This window comes from Girardinichthys multiradiatus, chromosome 23 (genome assembly GCF_021462225.1).
Source record: "Girardinichthys multiradiatus isolate DD_20200921_A chromosome 23, DD_fGirMul_XY1, whole genome shotgun sequence".
Lineage (NCBI taxonomy): Eukaryota > Metazoa > Chordata > Actinopteri > Cyprinodontiformes > Goodeidae > Girardinichthys > Girardinichthys multiradiatus.
In genome coordinates, this window is record NC_061815.1 from 3,840,177 (window position 1) to 3,862,554 (window position 22,378).

Here is a 22,378-nt window from a genome sequence, read left to right on the forward strand (position 1 = left end):
GAATTTCTCCACATTTTGACACATTAGAACAAAATATCATAGTATTTCATTGGGATTGTATGTGAAAGTCCAACAAAAAGTAGTTCATAACTGTGAAGTGGAAGGATAATCATAAATTGTTTTCAAAAGTTTTTACAACTGAAAATCTAAAACGTGTGACACTAAAGGCATTTGTATTCAACCCCACTGAGGCAACACTTTAAAGAACCTCATTTGTCTGCAGTTACAGCTCCAAGCCTTTTGGGGTATATGTCATGAAACCCTGGTGTGTTGGTGGACCAATATGCATACAAGGGTGAGGGAGCTACAAGGTGAGTGATTACATCTTTTAATTAAAGCTGCAAGCGGCATTGTAGGCCCTCGCAGCTCAGCGCAACTCGGCCTGTGCAGTGACCGCGGAAGCCTGGCATCGCCACCTGCACACCACCGACATAGCCGGCACTCGATTCCACACTTGTCATTTGATCTTTGGTTATGCTGAGTTCTGCTGTGGCGAGAAGTATTCAAAATTTGGGCGAAGTCCGACCGTCCTGATGGAAGCTGCACTCACTTCTTTGTTAGTGGGCAGGGCAAAAATTATGTCATTAATGGACTGTGCCAACATGTTCAGCATTGATCCCTGATGATGTATACTACATTTGAAGTGGATCCGATGATCTATGAGGGAGATAGAGCACTTGAAATGTCCTAGGGGGCGCTGTTGATCCAAATTTCAATGTAATCCAATAGAGCTGTTGGGGGTCGAAAAAGATCAACCATATTAAGTTTGGAGCAAATCGAACCTTCCTGATGGAAGCTGTGCTCACTTGTGTATTAGTGGGCGGGGCTAAAATTATGTCATCAATTGACTGTGACAACATGCTCAGCATTGATCAGTGATGATGTATACTACATTTGAAGTGGATCCGATGATGTGTGAGGGAGAAAGAGCACTTGAAGTTTCCAAGGGGGGCGCTGTTGATCCCAATTCCAATGTAATCCAATAGAGGTGTTTGACAAAGATCAACCATATTTCATTTGGAGTGAATCAGACCATGTATGTGTAATTTAGAGACTTTTTTTCTTGGTTTGAGGAGCTCTACCAGTGTGCCAAATTTCAGATTTCTACGACTAACTGTTCGGCCTATCTCACGTTTGGGGGCGTGGCTAAGATGTTTTGCCACGCCCACTGATGACGACATTAAGAAGCAAACATTTCAGGCGGGGGACAATTTTGGGTAAAATTGTGTGCATTTTGAGGCTGGGCAAAGTCCCCGAATTGCCCCGCAAAGACGCAACGGAATAATAATTAAAGCTGCAAGCAGCATTGGGCAGCCCTCGCAGCCAAGCGCCGCTCGACCTGTGTAGCGGCCGCGGGAGCCTGGCACCGCCTCCTCCACGCCACAAACGAGCTCGCTGCTCGATTCTACACATCGCCACTAGGTGCCGCTGTGAGCAACCTTTTGAGGATTCTTTGTTCATGCCAAGTTCTGCCCTTTCAAGAAGCGTTCAAAATTTGTCAAATATCTGACCTTGCAGATGGAAGCTGCACTGACTTGTTTGTGAGTGGGCGGGGCTAAAGTGATGTCATCAGTTGACTGTGCCAACATGTTCAGCCTTGATCCACAAGGATGTATTCTACATTTGAAGTGGATCCGATGATCTATGAGGGAGATAGAGCACTTGAAATGTCCTAGGGGGCGCTGTTAATCCAAATTTCAATGTAATCCAGTAGAGCTGTAGAGCTGAGGCATGACAAAGATCAACCATAATCAGTTTGGGGTAAATCATGTCATTGTCATGTTCAAGAAACCAGTCTGAGATGATTCGTGCTTTATGACATGGCCCAGTATCCTGCTGGAAGTAACCATCAGAAGATGGGTACACTGTGGTCATAAAGGGATGGAGATGGTCAGCAACAATACTCAGGTAGGCTGTGGCGTTGACACGATGCTCAATTGGTACTAAGGGGCCCAAAGTGTGCCAAGAAAATATCCCTCACACCATTACACCACCACCACCAGCCTGAACTGTTGATACAAGTCAGGATGGATCCATGCTTTCATGTTGTTGAAGCCAAATTTTGACCCTACCATCCGAATGTCACAGCAGAAATTGAGACTCATCAGACCAGGCAACGTTTTTCCAATCTTCTATTGTCTAATTTTGGTGAACCTGTGCAAATTGTAGCCTCAGTTTTCTGTTCTTTGCTGACAGGAGTGGCACCCAGTGTGGTCTTCTGCTGCTGTAGCCCATCCGCCTCAAGGTTCGACGTGTTGTGCGTTCAGAGATGCTCTTCTGCATGCCTTGGTTGTAACGTGTGGTTGAGTTACTGTTGCCTTTCTATCAGCTCGAACCAGTCTGGCCATTCTCCTCTGACCTCTGGCATCAACAAGGCATTTGCAACCACAGACCTGCCGCTCACGGGATATTTTCTCTTTTTCGGACAATTCTCTGTAAACTCTAGAGATGGTAGTGCGTGAAAATCTCAGTAGATCAGCAGTTTCTGAAATATTCAGACCAGCCCGTCTGGCACCAACCACCATGCCACGTTCAAAGTCACTTAAAGCACCTTTCTTCACCATTCTGATGCTCGGTTTGAACTGCAGCAGATTGTCTTGACCATGTCTGCATGCCTAAAAGCATCGAGTCGCCAGCAGGATCACGTCATCTGCAAAAAGAAGAGACGAAATCCACTGGTCCCCAAACCGGACCCCCTCCGGCCCTTGGCTGTGCCAAGAAATCCTGTCCATAAAGGTTATGAACTGGACCGGTGACAAAGAGCACAGTCGAATGCCTTCTCCAGTTCCACAAAACACATGTGGACCGGTTGGGCAAACTCCCATGAACCGCCGAGTACCGTGCAGAGGGTTTAGAGCTGGTCCAGTGTTCCACGGCCGGGACGAAAAACACACTGCTCCTCTTGAAGCCGAGGTTCAACTATCGGCCAGGCTCTTCTCTCCAATACTCTGGCACAGGCCTTACCAAGGAGGCTGAGGACCGTGATCCCCCTGTAGTTGGAACACACCCTCCAGTCACCCTTCTTATGAAAGGGGAGTGAAGTGAGGTGCATTGATAAGTACCGTGCACTTTTTGGTAAAAAAGCTGTTAATATGAATGTTTCTACAGGTGTACAAGCAAGCAGGGTGTTATCTTGTATTCTCTTCATCCTTCTTTCTTTCCTACATTCTTTTCTCCTTCTCTCCCCTTTTCCTTTTTGCCCCACCTCTCTCTCTTCCGTGCTTCTAATTTTTTTCCTTTTCATTTCTGTCTCCTTGTCCATAACTAAATAATCCCGAAGCAGTTTCCAATAAAGTTTCTTTTATAAAAATCAAGCAGAGCTTTAAAGCATTAGCTGTAATGCTCCATTTGTGAAAGTAAATCTGTTGGGCTTTTTCTTGGCACTCAGACAACAATTCTGAGCGCTACTCTGCTGGATAGGACACGGCAAAAAAAAAAAAAAAAGGGGGCATGGCGCTGGTGGCGTAGGGGTTAAGCGAGCGACCATGTGTAGAGGCCATAGTCCTCGATGCGGCTGTCCCGGGTCCGAGTCCAGAACCCCGCGACCTTTGCCAAATGTCTCCCCCTCTCTTTGCCCTCTTTCCTGTCTACCTACTATCAAAAAATGAAAAGATAAAGGCCTCTAGTGCTGCAAAAAAAACAGACCTTATGGCCACAGCTACAGGCGGCAGTATCGACAATAGACGCGAGAACATAGTCCACTCGGACTCTATGTCTCCAGCCTCCCCCGGAATCTGATCAAAGCTGCCATCTGTGCACAGTGCTGTTGTGAATTGTGGCTGCCTTTGGGATGAGCAAGGCAATGACAGACAAACAATGAACACAATTATTTGCAGCTTTTGTGACTTACCTCACGTGTTCAATAAACATATATGCATCAATTACCAACAACTGAGGTCTGAAAGCTGGTGGAGATGATGCCTTGGAGGCTGGTGATCTCAAGACCAGAAGTCTTGAGACCAACCAGGGGACTGGGAGAATCCACAAGTAACATACAGTGGAACCGCTGGAACCTTCTGAGGAACACCGGAGAGGAAACCTTGACAGAGCTCTGAAGAAGGAGACAGAGGCAAGCACACCTGGACCCCCTTGTCTAAGAAGAAAGAAGGGGATGAAGAATATGACTGAACAGGGGCTGTAGATGGCAATGAAGATGACTGACCTTGAGGTGTAGATGAAGATGCAGAAGCAGCTGCATCGATAGGGCTGCTGGGTAGAGCTGAATGAACAGCAGGAGGTGCTGGAGAGCACTGAGTCTGGGAGCACGGTGGAGACCAGAAGTAAGCTCTTGGGCTCTCAGGCAGTACAGAGCGGGCTCTGATGCAGATCGCTGGAAGTTGTTGGGGGACCTGGGAGGGAACAGGAGTGGAGGTATTGGCCAGACCTTCCAGGACTGGAGTGAAGGCATCAGCCAAACCTTCTAGAACTGAGGTGAGTGCCTTGTGACAGCAATGTCCTTGGCGGCAAGTGGATTAAGATGCCACAAGCAATCAGGAAATGTTGGCCAAATCCACGAAGGCTGGAACAGAAGCATTGTTCGCCAGACCCTCAGAGGCTGGAGCTGGGTGTCTCTCTTACATCACCATCTGCGGTGAGCTAAGGAAGAAGCAGCAGGAGACGCTGAGACAGGTGGAGGGAGTTTGAACTGGGACGCACAAGGCATGGTTTCCATTGCTGGTGACCACTGGGACCCACTGGGACAATAGACGTACTGAACAGGATGTGAAACACAGGGAGACCACTGCCATGGAATGGGCAAAGAATGTGTGGGCAAACAGGTGATCCAGCAAAGGGTAAAGGCAACCAGACAGCTGAAATACAGGGGAGGAGAAAGGCATGGCAAGCAAGTGAGAGTAATCAGGTGGAAATGAAGAAAAGCTGAGACCAATAGAGCTGAAGGTGGAGAGAAAATGAACAGAAGTGGACATAGAGGAACACAGGGAAGAAATCTAACAATGAATAATAATACATAATGAACAAAGAAATTAACGAAGAACCTGATAAACGACAAACGAACTAAGTGGCAACATTAATACAGCATAAATAACAGGAAAGAAAACTCAAACACCTAACACTGTGGGATCATGACGCTTGGTTCCTAAGTAGACCATAATAATAAATAAAAATATATACTTAGAAAGAATTCTGTTTAATATAGTTTATTTATATAGCATCAATTTACCACATGTCATCTCAAGGCTCTTTACAAAAGAAAAAAGTCACTTCAACCAACTTGTACAGATTACAAAAATGTTTTTTTTATCTAAGGAAAATCACCAGATTGCATCGAGTCACTGATTTGGAACATTCACTCTTCCTGGATGAGCATGGAGCAACAGTGGACTGTCGCTTACATTGAGTTGCTGATTGTATAGCAATCCCATATACCGAGCATGCACGTAGCAACACAGGAAGGAAAACTTTAACAGGAAGTAACCGCCAGCAGAACCTGGCTCAATGTGAATGGCCATCTGCCACAACCAATCAAGGGTTTGAGACAGAGCATAAAAAATAACACAGAAGCATTGATCAAGGAGTACTTTATGTTATGTAAAAGTAAAAAATTGAATGGCAGTAGTAGCTCATTTGTTGGCTTCATCTATGAGAGGAATACAGCTAATCAGATAACCTCTGAGCAAAAAAACTGAGAACATAAAATTAAAACATTAAAAAACAGCAAATAATGCAACTTTTAAGAGTAGTAGGAGAAGAAGTAGAGTGAGGAAAAGTGGTCAATATGTCTTCCAACAGTCTAGGCCCATAGCAGCATAACTACAGAGATAGTTCAGGATAACCTAAGCCACTCTAACTATAAGTTTTATCAAAAAGGAAAGTTTTAAGCCAAGCCTTAAAAGTAGACAGGGTGTCTGCCTCACTGACTAAAACTGGGAGCTGGTTCCACAGGAGAGGAGCCTGATAACTAAAGGATCTGCCTCCCATTCTACTTCTAGAGACTCTAGGAACCACCAGTAAACCTGCAGTCTGAAAACAAAGTGCTCTGTTAGGAACATATGGAACTATCAGATCTCTGATGTATGATGGAGCTAGATCATTAAGGGCTTTATATGTGAGGAGGAGAATTTTAAATTCTATTCTGGATTTAACAGGGAGCCAATGAAGGGAAGCTAAAATAGGATAAATATGATCTCTCTTTTTAATTTTCATCAGAACTCTTGCTGCAGTATTTTGAATCAGCTGAAGGCTTTTAACTGCATTTTGTGGAAATCCCGATAGTAACAAATTACAATAGTCCAGCCTTGAAGTAACAAATGCATGGACTAGTTTTTCAGCATCAGATGATCCCTGAAAGAGCAGCATGAAGAAAAGAGAGAAATCCCGTATGTGTTTTTCCTTTATATGCTGGTGTTGCAAGCTGCCATTGTACACAACACGATCATGAGTGTGACATATCTGAATGTCACTGTGATATTCAGAAGTGTAGACTGATCTATTTTAATTTAGTCTGGTCTATTTAGTTTCATGTAAATAAAAGTCCCCAGTGGAGATTTGTGTCTCATTCTTTGGTACATTTTGTTTCATTGCACTAAAATGAACTTAAAGTCAGGGAAGCATGTTTTGTTAAATGGCAAAATACTGTGGTTTAGTTAAATATTATAAAGAACCTAGAAACATCCTCTCATATTGAGTTTAAAGGATTTGACCCACATGCAGAAAGCAATTCAGGAGACGGTATTGTTCGGTAAAGTGTTTATTTACAACTGGGTGAATAATGCAGGGAACAGGAACCAGGAGGCAAACTGTAGAAATAAACAAGAAGGTAAGCAAGGATAACTCTGGGGCTGAACTCATGGAAATAATAAATCTGTCTTACAAAGAATGGTGGAGGGATCCGCCAGAGGGGGAGTGGAGAAACCAAGTGGTTGTTTGCCGGCGAGACTGAAGTTGGTGGATTTGGTAAGCCAGGAGAGTTTGTAATCCACGAGGTGTGATGGAGGGAGGAGGGCGGGCAGGGTTCACAGAAGGAGGTCCGAGGTACACAGGAATCAAGGGCTAGAGGAGCATTCTGCAACCTGTATCTGAGAAAACGGTGGATGTGAAATACAGGCGATGAGAGCAGAAAGGAAGTCCATATAATGCTTGAAGCATGACGGAACATCACCAACTCCCTCCTCCTTTTAGAGACTCTTCTCTTTTTCCATTTTTTTCCCTTCCTGTATGTTAATCATTTTTATTTATATAAGCTTAGAGCACTCCTGTTAAAAGATTTAGGAAAGGGTCTTTTGGGGCATTTTTGAAAAGAAGACCCTTTAACTGTCTGTTTTTTCTATCTTCAATTTTCTTTTTCACAGACTCGCACTTCTAGGAGTTTTTGTTGGGTATGTGTCCTTCACTCTAAATATTATGAAGGATGTGCTGAAGTTTTAAAGCTACACAGGCTACCAAGACTACCCATTCACTGATGCACTCTCTGCTTTTTGGTCCATATTGTTTTTTTTACCATATAATCAGTTTGCCGTTTTAGGCGGACCTGTGAAGACGCTGTTGCAGTAATCAATTCAACTAAAGATAAACATGGATGAGTTTTTCAAGATCCTACTGGAAACGGCCAGCTAGAGTAGGTAGAATCTCTGGAGTACAATAAGGATGTGTCAACTGCTGGGCCTTCCAGAATTAGCTCACTAATCATGGTGCACACAGATTAAATCTGACAAGGAAGAATAGCCTTGGGTCAAAAATGGGTCTAAGTTGGCAGGCTGATTCAGCACCATCTAAATTGTGCAATGTTCCTAAATGACCACCAGGTGACAGCACATAAACACCAAGAATAAATGTCCCGAGAAGCAATGTGCTGCTGAGGCAATGAGTCTCTCATTATTATAGGAATTTTCTGCTCATACAGGAAATTCTAAGAAACACCAACAGAGGGAAAACACAAACAAGCACACTCACATAAGAAATAGTACAGTAAACAACTAAAGGTCGTTTAAAGAGTCATTGGTTTGTTACTTACTGCTTTCATCGTAGGTTACTCACTGGGTTACAGTTTAGATGATGGGCATTCCACCATCCACATTTCCCATTTCTTTCCAGGGCAACCAGCAGAACTGTTGGAGTTACCAAAGTTAAAATTAAAGAGTTACACATTTGGATTAAATTTATATTTAATTTCCAGGAAGTGGTTTCCAGTAAGTGAATGTTGTAAGCCCTGTTTGAAAAATTGTGCTGTCCTACATATTTGTATGGAATGTTCCAACAGAAGCATGATGGGTTTGTGATGTTACTGTTGTCTCTTTTTTTTTTTCCTTCATAGTGGACATGCTGGAATTCCTGGTACCTCCATCAACTAATCTTGTTTTGGTAGAAGACATTGGATGGATCAGTACCAAATGTAAAATGCAGAATAACCCTTTCCTTGATTGATGGCCAATACTAGTTGGATCTCTCAGGTTATTAGTGTTATTAACACTGATAACCAGAGAGAACCGGATAACTTGCCAAATCATCCACTTTTAAAGATAATCTACTCCCTTTTCATGATCAGTTCAATAACGCAGTTGATTAGCAGCAAATAGCTGCTGTTGAGTTCCTCGTGAAACTGGAACAGAAACTGGATAGAAACTTGTGAAACATCAGACGTTTGTAAAACTGTATTTTGCAGCCTGCTGTTTTGGTTCCTTGTTCTTTTTGTCACTGTTTGTCTGCCCTTTGTCTTGTTTACATACAAACACCAATGACGTTAAAAATGTAAAAAGCATACAACCTTCAGACAGTGGATGAATACCCAACCCAGAGATTGTCCTGGACTCTGATACCACTGATCCCTTATCTGGTTACATAATGGCTTCTGGAGAGGAGTTTGACCTTCATCAACTCCACCAAAGAACATCCTACAGAGAACATTTAGCAAGACCCTTAGCACAGACTTGATTAGAAAACATCAAGCAATGATTTAGCTATTTATTGCAATAGAACCCTGGGTCTATCCTTACAACAATAAAAGTGTAAAATAATTATGGTTTATTTTAAAGTACAGTAGAGTGCTTTAAATAGAAGTAAAGGAGTTTTGCTGTTCAAACCTCGCTGCTTTTACACATCATGCCCTTTGTATTGATTTTGATATAAAAAGCTAACACAACCAAAATGATTGTTTTTATTTTATTTTTGGACGTATAGAAAGAAAAAGAAAGAACTGATAATTGATTGGCGGATCTAGGCAGGGTTGTCGCTCAGAACTTTATAGAAAAGTAGGTACGTTTGACCAGGGGCATTTTTAGGGTCTAAAAACGTTGGGGGCTTTAGCTCAAACCCAAAATATTTATATTTCCATAAGACAGTTTATAAGTAATTTAAAGTTAAAATAATATAGGACATATTGTACCAGTTCTCTGTCTTGGCTGGTTTTAGACTGAATGTAAATGATTGTGAATCAAACAGAAAAGGTTTGCGATAATTTTACTTTTTATTTTTGTTAGAAGCTGAATGAAGGACAAGGAGAAACAGAGTTTAGTCCTGAGGAAAAACCATTTTGCTGAAGCAAATAATGACACATTTTGAGGTATTTAGAAAAGAACTTAATCTGAATTTCTGCTGACAAAAGTTTTTCTTAAATTCAGAGATGTTTACTTTGGGCCAGATAAATGTGCTTCTTTTGTCATCTACATAAATTACCTTTTTTAAACGTTACATTCTCATCAAAGTGTTCCACTCCTGAGCCTCAATTGTCTTTATTCTTATATTTCAAAAAAGGAAAGTGGTATAAAGTTGATTTTCCTAAATCTTAGTCAAAAGGTAAAATCCTAAAATACATTTATTTTATTATGCCAAGAGCTTTCAAAACATTTGATTAAAATTGTTCCTTCTTTTATGAACCTGTTCTCTTTTATTGCCATCTTTTCAGCCCTTCATTCCACTTCTGGAGAAATTTGGTCTGCCAAAAATAATAAATGAAACATTTACAACACAGTCTTTTGTTCCGCAGTGAGGATGTGAGACATTAGTGCAGTTCTTACTATTAAACACTTTGAGAGGAAAGGGTGTTAAGTTGTGGTGTTTAAAATATAACATAGAGCCTCATCCTGGACCTTATCAGTACTAATATTACAGTTATTAATAACTGTATACATATGGTATGTATGTCTCACCTTCAGTAAAACTGTATCCATGTTTAATTAGTTTAGTTTATATAATATTACATGTGTAATTCAGAAAAATAAAATAGTTAACTAATCAATGCTCCACCTGTGATTAATTGCTATGATTTATTTCTTAATTATACTGCATCTGTAAAGCCAGAGCTGTGTGTTTAGAATCAGCACCGAAGATATGAAAGAGAATGGAGTCCATTTAACTTCACCTGTAGCTCAGGTGAAAGTTCCTCATCATGACCCTGATGATGCTCATTACAGTGAACCTCCACCTCATGTCTTGCTGGGTGAATACGTGATTAGCTGTAACTTACAATTAGCCCATTCCGACTCACCATTCAGGTTTTACTGCTATCTTCAGCCTGGGTTATACCGCTCTGCTTCCACCTGTTCCTGAACACACACACACACACACACACACACACACACACACACACCAGGCTCCCAGTCTCTGGTCGGCTCCACGGTTGCTCTGAAATGATCCCTGTTCGAGGCGCTCAGTGTAACTTTTCAGGTAATGAAGGAGACAGGTCGACCTCGAGTAAACTGCTGTTCTGGACTTCTCCAGAATGGAGTCCGTCTATGGCTGTGCGCTAGTTGCGCATTCGCGGTGCGCAAATAAGTATTTTTTGTCTTCTCCTTATAACTCGTTGTCAGGTTAGGTGGAGCGGGACGTGATTATATGGACACAATTAAAAATAAGTGATTGTTTTTAAATAAAAATGTTAAGTCCAACACCATTTTGTGGCTGCATCTTTTTAATCTTTCTAAAGTTCCTCTATCAAGTGCGGGGCTATTCAGAAAACAACCGGGTCTTCCACCCCGGAAGCCCAGGTCTAACTACGCGCCCGCGTTTGACAACGATCAATTATCCGACGTGAAGAACGCTCAGAGGGGTGTTGATGACGTCAAACATTCGTCGCATCACATTCCAGAACGCTGATTGGCTGACGTATCAATAAGGAACGCCCTTTTCTTTACGAGTTTCCGTTCAACGTTACAAAATTTCCAGCAGCTCGAACCACAGCTGCACTGCAGGGGTGACCGGTGAATGTACAGTTCTTTCCTTTTAAGTTTTTATTCATTTATCAAGGGGAAAAGATAGTTTTATATACATATGTACCCCGGTATTGTCTCTTCTTGTGTAAATAGTAAGTTCGTTAGTATTTCTGTGGTCCTTACCAAGCGTTCTGGGCCAACCCGTCAGTACGGTCTCCCCTCATCGGTGTTCCGTAACTCAGAAAAAAAATGATGTAATTTACCGGCCGGCTTTTCCTCTTCCTACGGTACCAGACATAAAAGAAAATGGGTGTGAAGGAACATTAGTATGTTTTAGTTATATGAAATAACTCAGTTTTGTTAAAGTACTGAAAAGAGGCAGAAGACAGCTTTCTGAGTTCTTCTCCGGACAGTTCGGAATGAATTCAGCTCGTCGTTGCTCCGTTTTGTTCAGCCAAATGTGTAATTCGTCTCTGGGGGGACAAACGGCCCGGACACCGCTCCCTCCGGTGGGGTCAGCCCTTACGGTAGCCCGCTGCTGTCACAGTGGCCCCGGAGGAAGTGGGGTCAGAGGGACCTGCGGCCAGCTGAAGCCGCGTGCAGCAGACAGCACCATGGCAACACCAGGTAGCGCTCTCTGTTCTTCATTAACATTCATCTCTAAGTTTCATCCTGTCAGCACGGCGCAACGTGGCATGTTCCACGAGTCAAACTGTGGTTTCTGAGTTGACAGTAGTCCGCTAAGTGGCACCACTCCAACCGAACTGAGGTGTTTGATGTCTGTGAGGTTCTGGACTGGTAGTGGAAGGGCTTACCATATCCTCGATCTGTAAAGGTTGAAGGCCCCTGGCATAGTCATAACTGCCTAAATGAGAAGCATCACTGTAACCCAGGAGCAGGGTGGTGTAATGGGGAAGTCATTTATGAACCTCTTTAAGCCATACGTGATGTTACACAATGATTGTTGTAAATCAGACATATCTTTTTTTTTTACAGAAACAAAGTTTTTCAAACATAATTATGTCATTCTATAGGGAAACAAGTAACTGTATAAATGTGATGAAGTAATTACTTCTGCAAACAGGCCTATAAACCAGCAGTAAAATAGTTTTCACACATGTAAGCAGACCAAAACAAGAAGCTTTCTTCAGCTGTCATCTTCATAGAACGGATGACGTCATAACATTTAGTTGCAGTTCCTGCCAGCAGCCAGGAATTTAAACACGTTCAGTTTCATGGTTTTTATTGTCCATCAAAAAGTCAATTCAAAACAATTTACAATGAGAAAAGTAAATGAGTCCATATTATTTTGTAGGAAATTCAAATTCATCCAATGCAGAGATGTATATATATTGTGCAATCAACACAAAGGCTTTAAATGTGTCTACTCACAGCCACAATGAGCCTCACCAGTGTCTTCAGGAAACCCTTGTCACATGTCCAGTTCTCAGACCTTTGCCCTATTGCCTAGCTGCATGAGAAGCCATATAAAGTCTGTAAAACTGGTATCAAATCTGCAAAAGTAGAAGACTGAAGGTCTTGAACAGCCCGTGCTTTTCAGAATCAGCTTTATTGCCATGTTTGTGCACAAAAACAAGGAATTTGACTCTGGTACACTTTGTGCTCAGTAAAGATTTTTTTTTTTCTTGTCAATATAAATAAATGGAAATAAAGAATTTCTTTTTAAATGTACACATACACACAACTGGCTTTACAATAGAATGTAATGTGAGATCAGTCCAAGTACGCATGGTGTTGTTCTGAAACTCTGACTGTCAAGTGTTCATCAGAAACAGCCCGGGGGAAGAAACTGTCTCTGTGGCTGCTGGTTTTAGTACATTGTGCTCTGTAGCGCCACCTGAAGGTAAAAGCCTAAACAGTTTGTGTGTGGGGTCTGCAGAGATGCTAGCTGCTGTTCTCCTGACCTAGACCTAGTCCTGGATGGAGGGAAGGTCAGCCCTGATTGTTCTTTTCAGTCTGGACCAACTCTGATACCTTTTTATTTACATTTATTTATGTCATTTTGAAATACATTTGGCTTCATTTTATATAACAAGGCCTACTTGTCATCACCCTATTCTTTTGCTCCCTCTACAGATTTAAGTGACTTCCAGTCAGAAAAAACATGTTGGTAAAATTAAGATGGTAATTAAAACCTTAATATTCCAGCAGTATGAATCATTTTGGGTTGAATTGTATCATTCATGGTTTCAGGTATGGGTGTGTCCGTGTTCTTGCTAGACCACTTCTATTTATGCCAGCACTAAAACTCTGAGAGCAGATGAATCTTGATGGGCTGATTGTCTGCTTACTTCCTCCAGCAGACCACGACTCTACAATTCTCACAGTAGCAATGAATCACTGCTGCTGAGATAGAAAGTAGTTTATCCAGATCTCCTGCATCTCACCTTTTAAACATCAGTCCAGCTCACATATGGTGACCAGATCAGGCAGATAAAATCAGCTTGATCAGGACTGTGAATGATCTTTGCTGTTTTAATAATTTCGAATATTTCAGGAACTTAAGCCAACTGGACAGACATCCTGATGTTCTAATGATATCAATTATAGCCAGTCAGAAATATGTTTAAATCGTTCAGCAGCTCTAACCTGTAGCCAGGTTGGCTGCAAATGGGGCTTCCAGAAGGAACTTGTTGAAGACCCAAACCAAAGATGTAGGAAAGTGGAGTCCTGAACTAATTTCTGTAGCTTGTTTTTTATTTGAAACTGAAATTGTTGAGCTAGTTCACGCAGATCTCTGCTGGCCTCCTGCTTTAACGGGCTTGGTCTGGCTTGTTGCATAACAGACCAGCAGTAAGGGCTGGGGTCAGGAGATGATTTACACAAGGTGAAGCCGGAGCTTCTGGTCTGATTTGTTGAGTCGGTTTGATAGTGTTGAAGAGATAAAATCAACAGTTAACTGGGGAAAAAAACGTATATTAAGGCAGGTTGGAGCGTTCAAAGACATTATGAAGCAGCAGGACATGTAGTATTACCTGCAGTACTGCTGGAAATACTTGTTAACTGGCAGTACAGATTTACTAGATAGGTGTGACAAGGACTACTCTGATGAAGCTTTGAAGACTAATGTTATTATCAGTAATAGCTCCTTTACCTGTAGTAGAAAGATGTGCTGTCACCATGTGCTTGTTGGAAAGTGGACACATCCTAGGAGTGTTGGAAGCTAACAGCTAGTCATGTGTACACTGTTTGTTGTACCTGAGTTAGTGGTTTAAAACAACTAATCATGTTCATACCAGGTGGACATAATGCTGTGTTCCAGTGGGTAGTTACATTAGTTGAACCTGCCGGCTGGATCAATCTGCCAGATCATCTGTGACTCATCAGTCCACTCTAGCTCTGCTCAGGCCCTGTTTACATGACCAAAAAGTCTAGTTGTGTTTCTACTGTTCATTTCTACGACAACGGGGCACATTTTCTCTAAAAATGGCACCATTTGAGAACGGCTTCCAGAGTGGAATGGTCAGAAAAAATCCCGGTCTCTGTTGTCATGTAGATGGGAAAAATGGAACGTTTACGTGGAATCCCTGGCTCATGCGCATTATGAGAGAAATCAGTTGAAATGAATCTGCATACACACAACATGACCAGTTTCAAATCCACAGAAGAAGAAGATATCAACACTAACAAAGGCAGATTGCAGAGTACTTACTTGTGCTGCTGACTATTTGGAATCTAATGATGGTTCTCCAACAAAGTGCAAATTTTCTCCCATTTTTAAGCATGTTTGGACCATGTTATTGAGTTTCTCCTGCTCCATCCCTCTAACCTCCAACCCCCAACCTAAAGGAGGCCGTCTAGCTTTTTCGGGCTGAGAACAATGCCATCAGACTTGGAGGACATGAATCATCCCGGCTGCTTCACACATTGTTTGCTCTGTGAACCTCTCCAGTGCATGGCCTAAATTTAGTCCAGTTCAATGTAAAAATACTTTATTAATCCCAAAGGGAAATTGAATGTTGTAGCTCATATTATTCAGGTCTCATCAAAGAGCCGTTGTAGATGCTGATGGCTGTGGGCAGGAAGGATCTCCTGTAGCGCTCCATCTTACAGCAGATCTGAAGAAGCCTCTGACTGAAGACACTCTGTTGTTGTAGGACAGTCTCATGAAGAGGATGCTCAGGGTTCTCCATAATGTTCTTCATTTTATGAAGAATCCGTCTTTCCACAATGATCTCCAGAGGTTCCAGAGGAGTCCCCAGAACAGAGCCAGCCTTCTTTATCAGCATGTTAAGCTTTTTTAAGTCCAGGAGTCTCTCTAGGACCTTCATGATGTGGGATGTCAGGGCAACAGGTCTATAGTCATTGAGGACTGATGGTTTGATGAGTTTCCTTTGGTACCAGAACAAGACAGGTGGTCTTCTACAACACTGGAACCTTCTTCTGGACGAGGCTAAGGTTGAAGAGGTGCTGCAGAATCCCACAGAGCTTCAGGACTTTAGGGCTGACATGATCTGGACCTGCAGCCTTATTCCGACTCAGTCTTTGCAGTTGCATCTTCACCTGACTTCTTGAGACACACAGGTGGAAGGGGGAAGCAAAGGAAGCATCAGCATCTTCTGATATGGTTGAAGACAAACATGTAGAAGCAGAAGAGTCCATGGCTGAGATGGAAGATAAAACATACGAGGTGTGACAGTCAAGCTGTGGGTCAAAGGAAGGTGGGATTATGGTGTTATCCACACAGAAGTTTTAGACTGTCAAGTGTTCATCAGAGCAACAACCTGGGGGAAGAAACTGTCGTGCCACCTGAAGGTAAAATCCTAAACAGTTTGCTGTCCTATTTAAATCTCTGTTCATATGATCAGAAAGTCTGGCAGAGAGACGCTGGAGTCAGTGATATGATCCTGCAGCCACGTCTTAATGAAACACATAATACTTCATTCCCAATACTCTGGCTGGGTCCTTTGTAGGGCTTGGAGTTCATCCAACTTGTTTCCCAACGATCTCACATTGACCATCATAATCGATGGAAGAGATGGTTTGAACTTCCTCTTTTTCTCTCTTCTCTTAGCTCCTGCTCTGCATCCACAGCGCCTCCTTTTCAACTCATCAGGGATTTGGGGTTGTAGTTGAAGTATTATTTGAGCTTTTAAGATATGATCCCAATCCAAACTGACTTATTCTGTTCCAAGAATTCCTTATTCTATCAGATTCTCTTTCAATGATAAATAACTCATTATTGGAGGCTTCAGCTCTGATAGGTGTTTATGGTTCTATAAGGCATAAACTGTGTTCCTTGGTGACTCTCAGCACCTCTAAACACAGCTTTGCTTGTGTTTTATGTCACGTGTCTGGGATCATCTCTCGTTTCAATCACATTCCGCGCAAATGAATCCAGTTTGTGTTCCTGGTAATTCAGTTAGGGGGCATGTGACCAGCACTGCTGAGGAGATCGGCTCCTGGGGTTTCCTTCAACAGCTGAACATGTGCCACAGGCCTGTTCATTTCTACACTGCTGGGAACCATATGGAGTCCTATCGCTTCTGTCTAGAAACGTATTAAAGCTAAGAATAAAGAAGAGCTGATGGTGTTCTCCAAGTGATTTTGTCTAATTATTGTTTTCCAGCTGGGACATGGACCCGACACACAGGTGGTGGGTCGGTTCCAAATGTTGCTCAGCAAGACTGAAAATAATAGAATAGACATTAGCTTCCTAGCTAAAGTCCATTACAGCACTGCTGCATCAAACCTGGGGAAAAGATCACCACATGTTCTAAAACACATAGTGGTGAACCGACACCGTTCTGTAACCCAATCAGACCAGATGCGTCACACGAAGACTGCAGGATTCCGGAACTATTAGGGAACGACAGTCAGAATGTTTTCCCTCTTAGGGTTTGCTGGGTTTGGGAATTCTGATTTACCAGGCCTCTTACCTTCCCAGCATGTAGGCTGGCTTTCTAGTTCTTCTCATTGGACTGCCTACTTGGCACAGTTCGTGTGTGTGCCTGTTTGAGGGAGAACAAGACCATTCTTGTGAGTGAGTCATAGCTGTGTGTCATGATGAGTGTGTGCTGCCACTCAGTGCTGCTCAGAGGAGAAAGAGCAAGGGACGGCTGAAGGTTTGACAGAGGACAGAAGGAAACTGAAGAAGGTTCTCCAGTAGATGGCCTTTGGACCAACTGGAGCTGAGTGCATGTGGGACGTAGCTGGTTTGAGTCTCCGTCAGTGTTTCTGTTTCTGGTGGTGGCAGTGAATCAGTAGGAGAACCAGTCTTCCGACAATCAGGAGGTGGTGAGTTCAATTCCAGCTTTCTCCCGCCACATGTCAAAGTATTCTTGACGGGGATCAACACTTTGAACCTATAGATGCAGCCTATCAGTGTGTTGATGTTTTTTTTAATGGCTGAAGGTGACTCGCAGTATCAAAGCATTTTGAGTCAACGAGAAAGGGCTATACTGGGTCAGTCCGTTTGTTCTTTACAGAGCAGGCTAAAGGACTGCTTCTATCTTCATGATCAGTCTGAGGATTGAAGTGAACCTTGTGATGATGATCTGCATCAGCAGGAGTTTGTTTCTACAGCAGGTTGAAACCTCCAAAGCTGTGAGTACGTCTGTCCAACATGTTAGTGTGGCCAGTGGTGTGCTGGTGTTGGTGTACAGAACAGCACACATCAGGCCCAAACAGCTCTACAAATGACCTAACAGGCCAGCTGTTTTTTCAAGGAACTAACGATGTATTTTAATCAATTATAGGACTGCAACTATTGATTATTTTATCATTCCATTAATGTGTTGACTCTTGTTTTTGATTAATCGATTAGTAATTGAATGGCAAAAGATGCTTAATAGGAGAGCTTTTCCAGAATCTGAACCAGGTGAAGCTCCAGCTACGCCTCTTGAAGAGTTCTGGATAGAGCATATTTTCAGACAAAGAAGGTTTTTCATCTTAAATACAAAACATTTGTATCATTCTGGCTTAATTACAGCTCTGAGTGGGTTGTTCTTTCACCAAATGGCTTGTTTTAGAATCTGTATGTTCCAGTTATAGTTAATGATTATTCAATGAATAAATTAGTTGACAATTATTTCAATAATGGATTAATCATGATTAATCTGATTAATTGTTTCAGGCCTACAGGCCCAGATCTTTTGTATTTCTACTTAGGTCTAAAATGCAGGACAGCTTAAGTTCAGCAGGTCTTCTCCCCATGCTAGATCTCCCAGAAACAGGTGTTGATGAGATCACGTGTTGATCCTATTTTCCTGTATTACAGCAGCTTGACAGCCGACGACCCACACCATCACATATGGGTCATTTCAGTTTCATGTTAATGAACTTTAACCTAAACAAAGGTACAAAGGTCTGGACTAACTCTGGCTCTCAAGGTTCTAACCCCAGTGACCTTTCTAGACATTTCAGCATCACAGTAGGGCTACCATGTGGTTATAAACTCCAAGTTCTGAGCCTGGCTTACTGCATGTCCCAGAGGTCAGTCTGTCACCAGCCAGCAGGAAGGGGAGGGATCTGATGAGACTATGAGATGAGTCACAGCAGAGATGGAGACAGCCAGGGTGGAGGGGGGGCTGTTTAATATAGGAGGGTCAGAGACGTGAATAACAGGGACCTTCCTGTTGCATGAATTCTGATTTGATCAAAGATGGAGGGCCTGGGTAAGACACTTGTTTCTTAACACCATGGTAACCGTAGACCAGAGACGCTGCAGCTTAGGTGATGCTCTCAAAGCTGTTTAGTGTAATACCTGGTGGTCAACCTTCTCTCCCAGCTTACTGCAACCTTGCTTACCTCTCTGTAGCTGTTAATTACAGTTTACATTCTAAGGTTTTCTCGGTACTCTGATCCTTTCATGTCCACTTGGTTTTTTGTTGTATTTGTCTTCCTTGGTCTTTTTTTTAAACGTCCCAGTCTGTTTGGACTTCTCACACATTTTAGACCCGGCTGACTGGGAAGAACCATCTTACTATACTAGAACTACTGATTTTGTCCATTTGTGACACATTACATGTATGAATGAGTGACTCTAATGTAGGGGCGGACATTTATTGTATCGTTTATTGTGAAAAATGTCTTGTAATACAAATTTAGAATTATTGTGACCACAATAAATACCAGTTAATGTTTGAGAACTCCACAACCTTCTGTATTGTTGGAACTGTTATTTTTACTATTTTCTCTACTGTTTGTTCCAGGAGGGCATCGATAAATATCAAGACATTTGAAAATCTGATTAAAAGCAGTTACTGTATGCCGTTTAGTGATTAGAATCACACTGAAGAAGCAGATTGTGTGTATCGTTTGTGGAGATATGATTGACTGCAGGTCACAGCCACACGGTCGCCTAAATAAACAACACTTTTATCATTCTGGAATGTTTCTCTAGCTTCGTGTGACTACTTCACTTCATTAACAGCATCCTCTGTTTCCATTCCAGTGTGTCAAATGGGCAGCAGCAGCAGCAGGTCGTTTGGTACAATGGCCCAGGCGTTGAACAGTGCCACCATGGCCCAACCTGACCCATACACAAAGGAGAGCCCAGACCAAGACTTGGACCAGGACCTAGTGGGGGTAGACCCAGACCAGCTGCTAAGAGAGTGCGAGCTGGCGCTGCAGAGACGTCCAGCCCGGCCCCGCCGAGACCTGGTCTGTCCCCGACTCGTGGCCCCTTGCGGTCATAAGCACAACCCGTCCATACGGGTCATGCAGTGGAACATTCTGGCTCAAGGTAGAAATGTGCAAACAGTGCCACTTAGAGGTTCGTGTTCTGTGAGCATTGCTGTGTGTTTAATTCTGATGTGTGTGTTTGCAGCTCTTGGTGAGGGGAAGGATGGCTTCATCCGTTGTCCACTAGAAGCACTTAGCTGGCATGAAAGGAAATATCAGATCCTAGAGGAGATCCTCACCTACCGCCCTGACATACTGTGTCTGCAGGAGGTGGACCACTACTACGACACTTTCCAGCCAATTATGGCCAGCTTAGGTTACCACGGCAGCTTCCTGCCCAAACCTTGGTCTCCCTGTTTAGATGTGGAGCATAACAACGGCCCTGACGGCTGTGCTCTGTTTTACCGCCGCTCACGCTTCAGCCTTCATTCCACGGCCCATCTCCGATTATCCGCCATGATGCTACCCACCAACCAGGTGGCCATCGCGCAGACGCTCCACTGCCAGGTAACAGGCCGGTGGCTGTGTGTTGCGGTCACACACCTGAAAGCTCGCAGTGGCTGGGAGAGGCTGAGGAGTGCGCAAGGTGCTGACCTGCTGCAGAGCCTCCAAAGTATCACATCCCACTGCGGAGGCCAGAAGCAGGCGGAGATGGGGGCCATCCCTTTAGTCGTGTGTGGGGACTTTAACGCAGAGCCCTCAGAGGATGTTTACAAGCGGTTTAGCTCCTCCCCTTTAGGTCTGAGCTCAGCATACAAGCTGCTGAGCTGCGATGGGAAAACGGAGCCAGCCTACACAACCTGGAAGATCCGGCCTTCCGGAGAAAGCTGCAGCACGCTGGACTACATCTGGTACAGCCACGACGCTCTGAGTGTGGAGACCCTGCTGGACATTCCCACAGAGGAGCAGATTGGACCAGACCGCCTCCCGTCATACCACTACCCCTCTGACCATTTATCACTGCTCTGTGACGTCAGCTTCAGGGAGGAGCCCCATAGGCTCCTGTAGACTGCCAGTCACCCCAGGTCTGCAGAAAGCTAGTACTGAAGCAAGCAGCCCATGAAGAGGCATTTACCAGATATTATTCAGGACCAACCAAAAAACCCAGAGGTTTGAGAGGTGAGACGTTGGATACCGTGATCAGAAGGCTGCTGAGGAGGAGAGGAACTGGACTCGTGACCTGATGCTGGAGGGCATGCTGCTGTCTAAAAGGGCAGGTCCTAAACCTTCCTGTTTTTTCAGTAGAACTTTAATGTGAAACGGGCCACTGTAGAATCACTTCTGCTGGAAATCTGTTGCTGTGACTGAGCAGCTGAGTGAGGAGCAGGTGGAGTCACAGCGCAGCATCCTCACAGGGTTTTATGCCTTTAGGACTTCATTTCCTGACATCTCTTCTCTATTCCTTGTACTCTGTGCAGCTCTGAAGTACTGAGCAGTGATGGGTTCGGGTTCCTGAATGTGACTCATCATTAGAGCAACACTTCATTATTAATGTTGATGTACAGTTGGCAATAAAGTAATTTTTACTCTTAAAATTGTCCAGATTAGTTCTCTACCTAACTCCATTTGGGCCTAATCTTGACATTTATCCTAACATGAACCATCACTGGTCCATTCCTGACCCTAACCTCTTATTGGCTGAAATACCTATGATCATATTAAAAGAAAAGCAGAATTTAAACTACTATACAAGTTATATATAACCACCACAGAGCCAAGCTGGCGATGTGGTCCATCCTAAGGACTGGATTGGAAACCTAATTTTGTTTATTTGTATACTAAATATTGACATTTATATCAATGGTATGTGCTATATTCAAATGAACAATCTCTAGATTATGCCAACATAAAAATAATTCATTTTATATAATTGTAAATAATTCCCCATGGTTTTCCAGATCCAGAAAATGACTTTTAGAAAATATTTATCTAGTTCCAGGCTTAACTTGGTCTCTAACACATGGTTGGTTTAATTCTAAGTTAAACAAACATGAACCTTATTAATCATAGACAGAATAGGTGTGGGCTATAAAATAAACCTCGTATTCTGCATTTGTAAACAAAAGCTCAGCAACGGCTTAGATGTGCAAACCAGGTGAGCAGCAAGGAGGAGGTGTCAGAACCTGCTGGATGGAAGATGTGGAGCAAGTTCAAACCGATGAGTGTAAACGTACAGGTAGAGCAGAGCTGAAACTGAAAGCAATATGCTTTAAAATGAGGAAACGAAACAGAAGGGAAAGAGGTAAACCATCATTACCAGTCAGAAAGAGGCCAAACAAATGTTCCATTGGGTTACACAGAAGCAGTCATGCCCTGTTTGATAGGATCAAAGGGATATACACCTGATGAATCGCTAATCTGCATTAGAGGAGGAGATGATGCTGCAGGTCCAATCAAACTCCTGAGGATGATTGTGTGAGGAGAAGCAGCACATGCAGATCCCCTGATCCTGTGTGGCTGCATGTGAGGTTAAGACGTTGGAACAACACAGGTGTTACCTCCACAGCAGATGGATGGTTATTAGTCAGAATCAGCTTTATTGCCAAGTTCGTACAAACAAACAAGGAATTTGACTCCGGTACACTTTGCTCTATGGGTTTTCTATTTTTTTTCTATGCATTATAAGA

The 22,378-nt window shown here is 43.0% G+C and overlaps 1 protein-coding gene and 1 long non-coding RNA gene across 5 annotated transcripts; one reads left to right on the plus strand and one right to left on the minus strand.

Annotated features, from left to right (window-relative positions):
- Positions 1-6,693: 6,693 nt before the first annotated feature.
- On the minus strand, positions 6,694-11,615 carry LOC124859874. The gene is made up of 5 exons (XR_007036215.1): positions 11,475-11,615; positions 11,289-11,387; positions 7,973-8,066; positions 6,833-7,037; positions 6,694-6,758 (listed from the first exon to the last, which is right to left on the minus strand). It is a non-coding gene; the product is annotated as an uncharacterized LOC124859874 (long non-coding RNA).
- On the plus strand, positions 10,951-21,284 carry nocta (nocturnin a). Of its 4 annotated transcripts, none has more exons than XM_047352737.1 (3): positions 10,951-11,153; positions 19,522-19,812; positions 19,897-21,284. In XM_047352737.1, exons 2-3 carry the CDS (start codon positions 19,530-19,532, stop codon positions 20,757-20,759), a joined length of 1,146 nt encoding a protein of 381 aa, XP_047208693.1. In that variant the 5' UTR covers positions 10,951-11,153; positions 19,522-19,529; the 3' UTR covers positions 20,760-21,284. The 4 variants fall into 4 exon arrangements, with proteins under 4 accessions (XP_047208693.1, XP_047208690.1, XP_047208689.1 ...); XM_047352734.1 differs by having other exon boundaries at positions 10,952-11,159; XM_047352733.1 differs by lacking the exon at positions 10,951-11,153 and adding an exon at positions 11,525-11,732.
- Positions 21,285-22,378: the final 1,094 nt, after the last annotated feature.

Excerpts from the sequence above, each read along its gene's own strand:
- nocta (XM_047352733.1), top strand. The coding sequence starts at position 11,525 with ATGAATTCAGCTCGTCGTTGCTCCGTTTTGTTCAGCCAAATGTGTAAT. Across the intron at positions 11,733-19,521 it reads CAGCACCATGGCAACACCAG|TGTGTCAAATGGGCAGCAGC; the intron begins GTAGCGCTCTCT and ends TTTCCATTCCAG. Across the intron at positions 19,813-19,896 it reads GTGGAACATTCTGGCTCAAG|CTCTTGGTGAGGGGAAGGAT; the intron begins GTAGAAATGTGC and ends GTGTGTTTGCAG.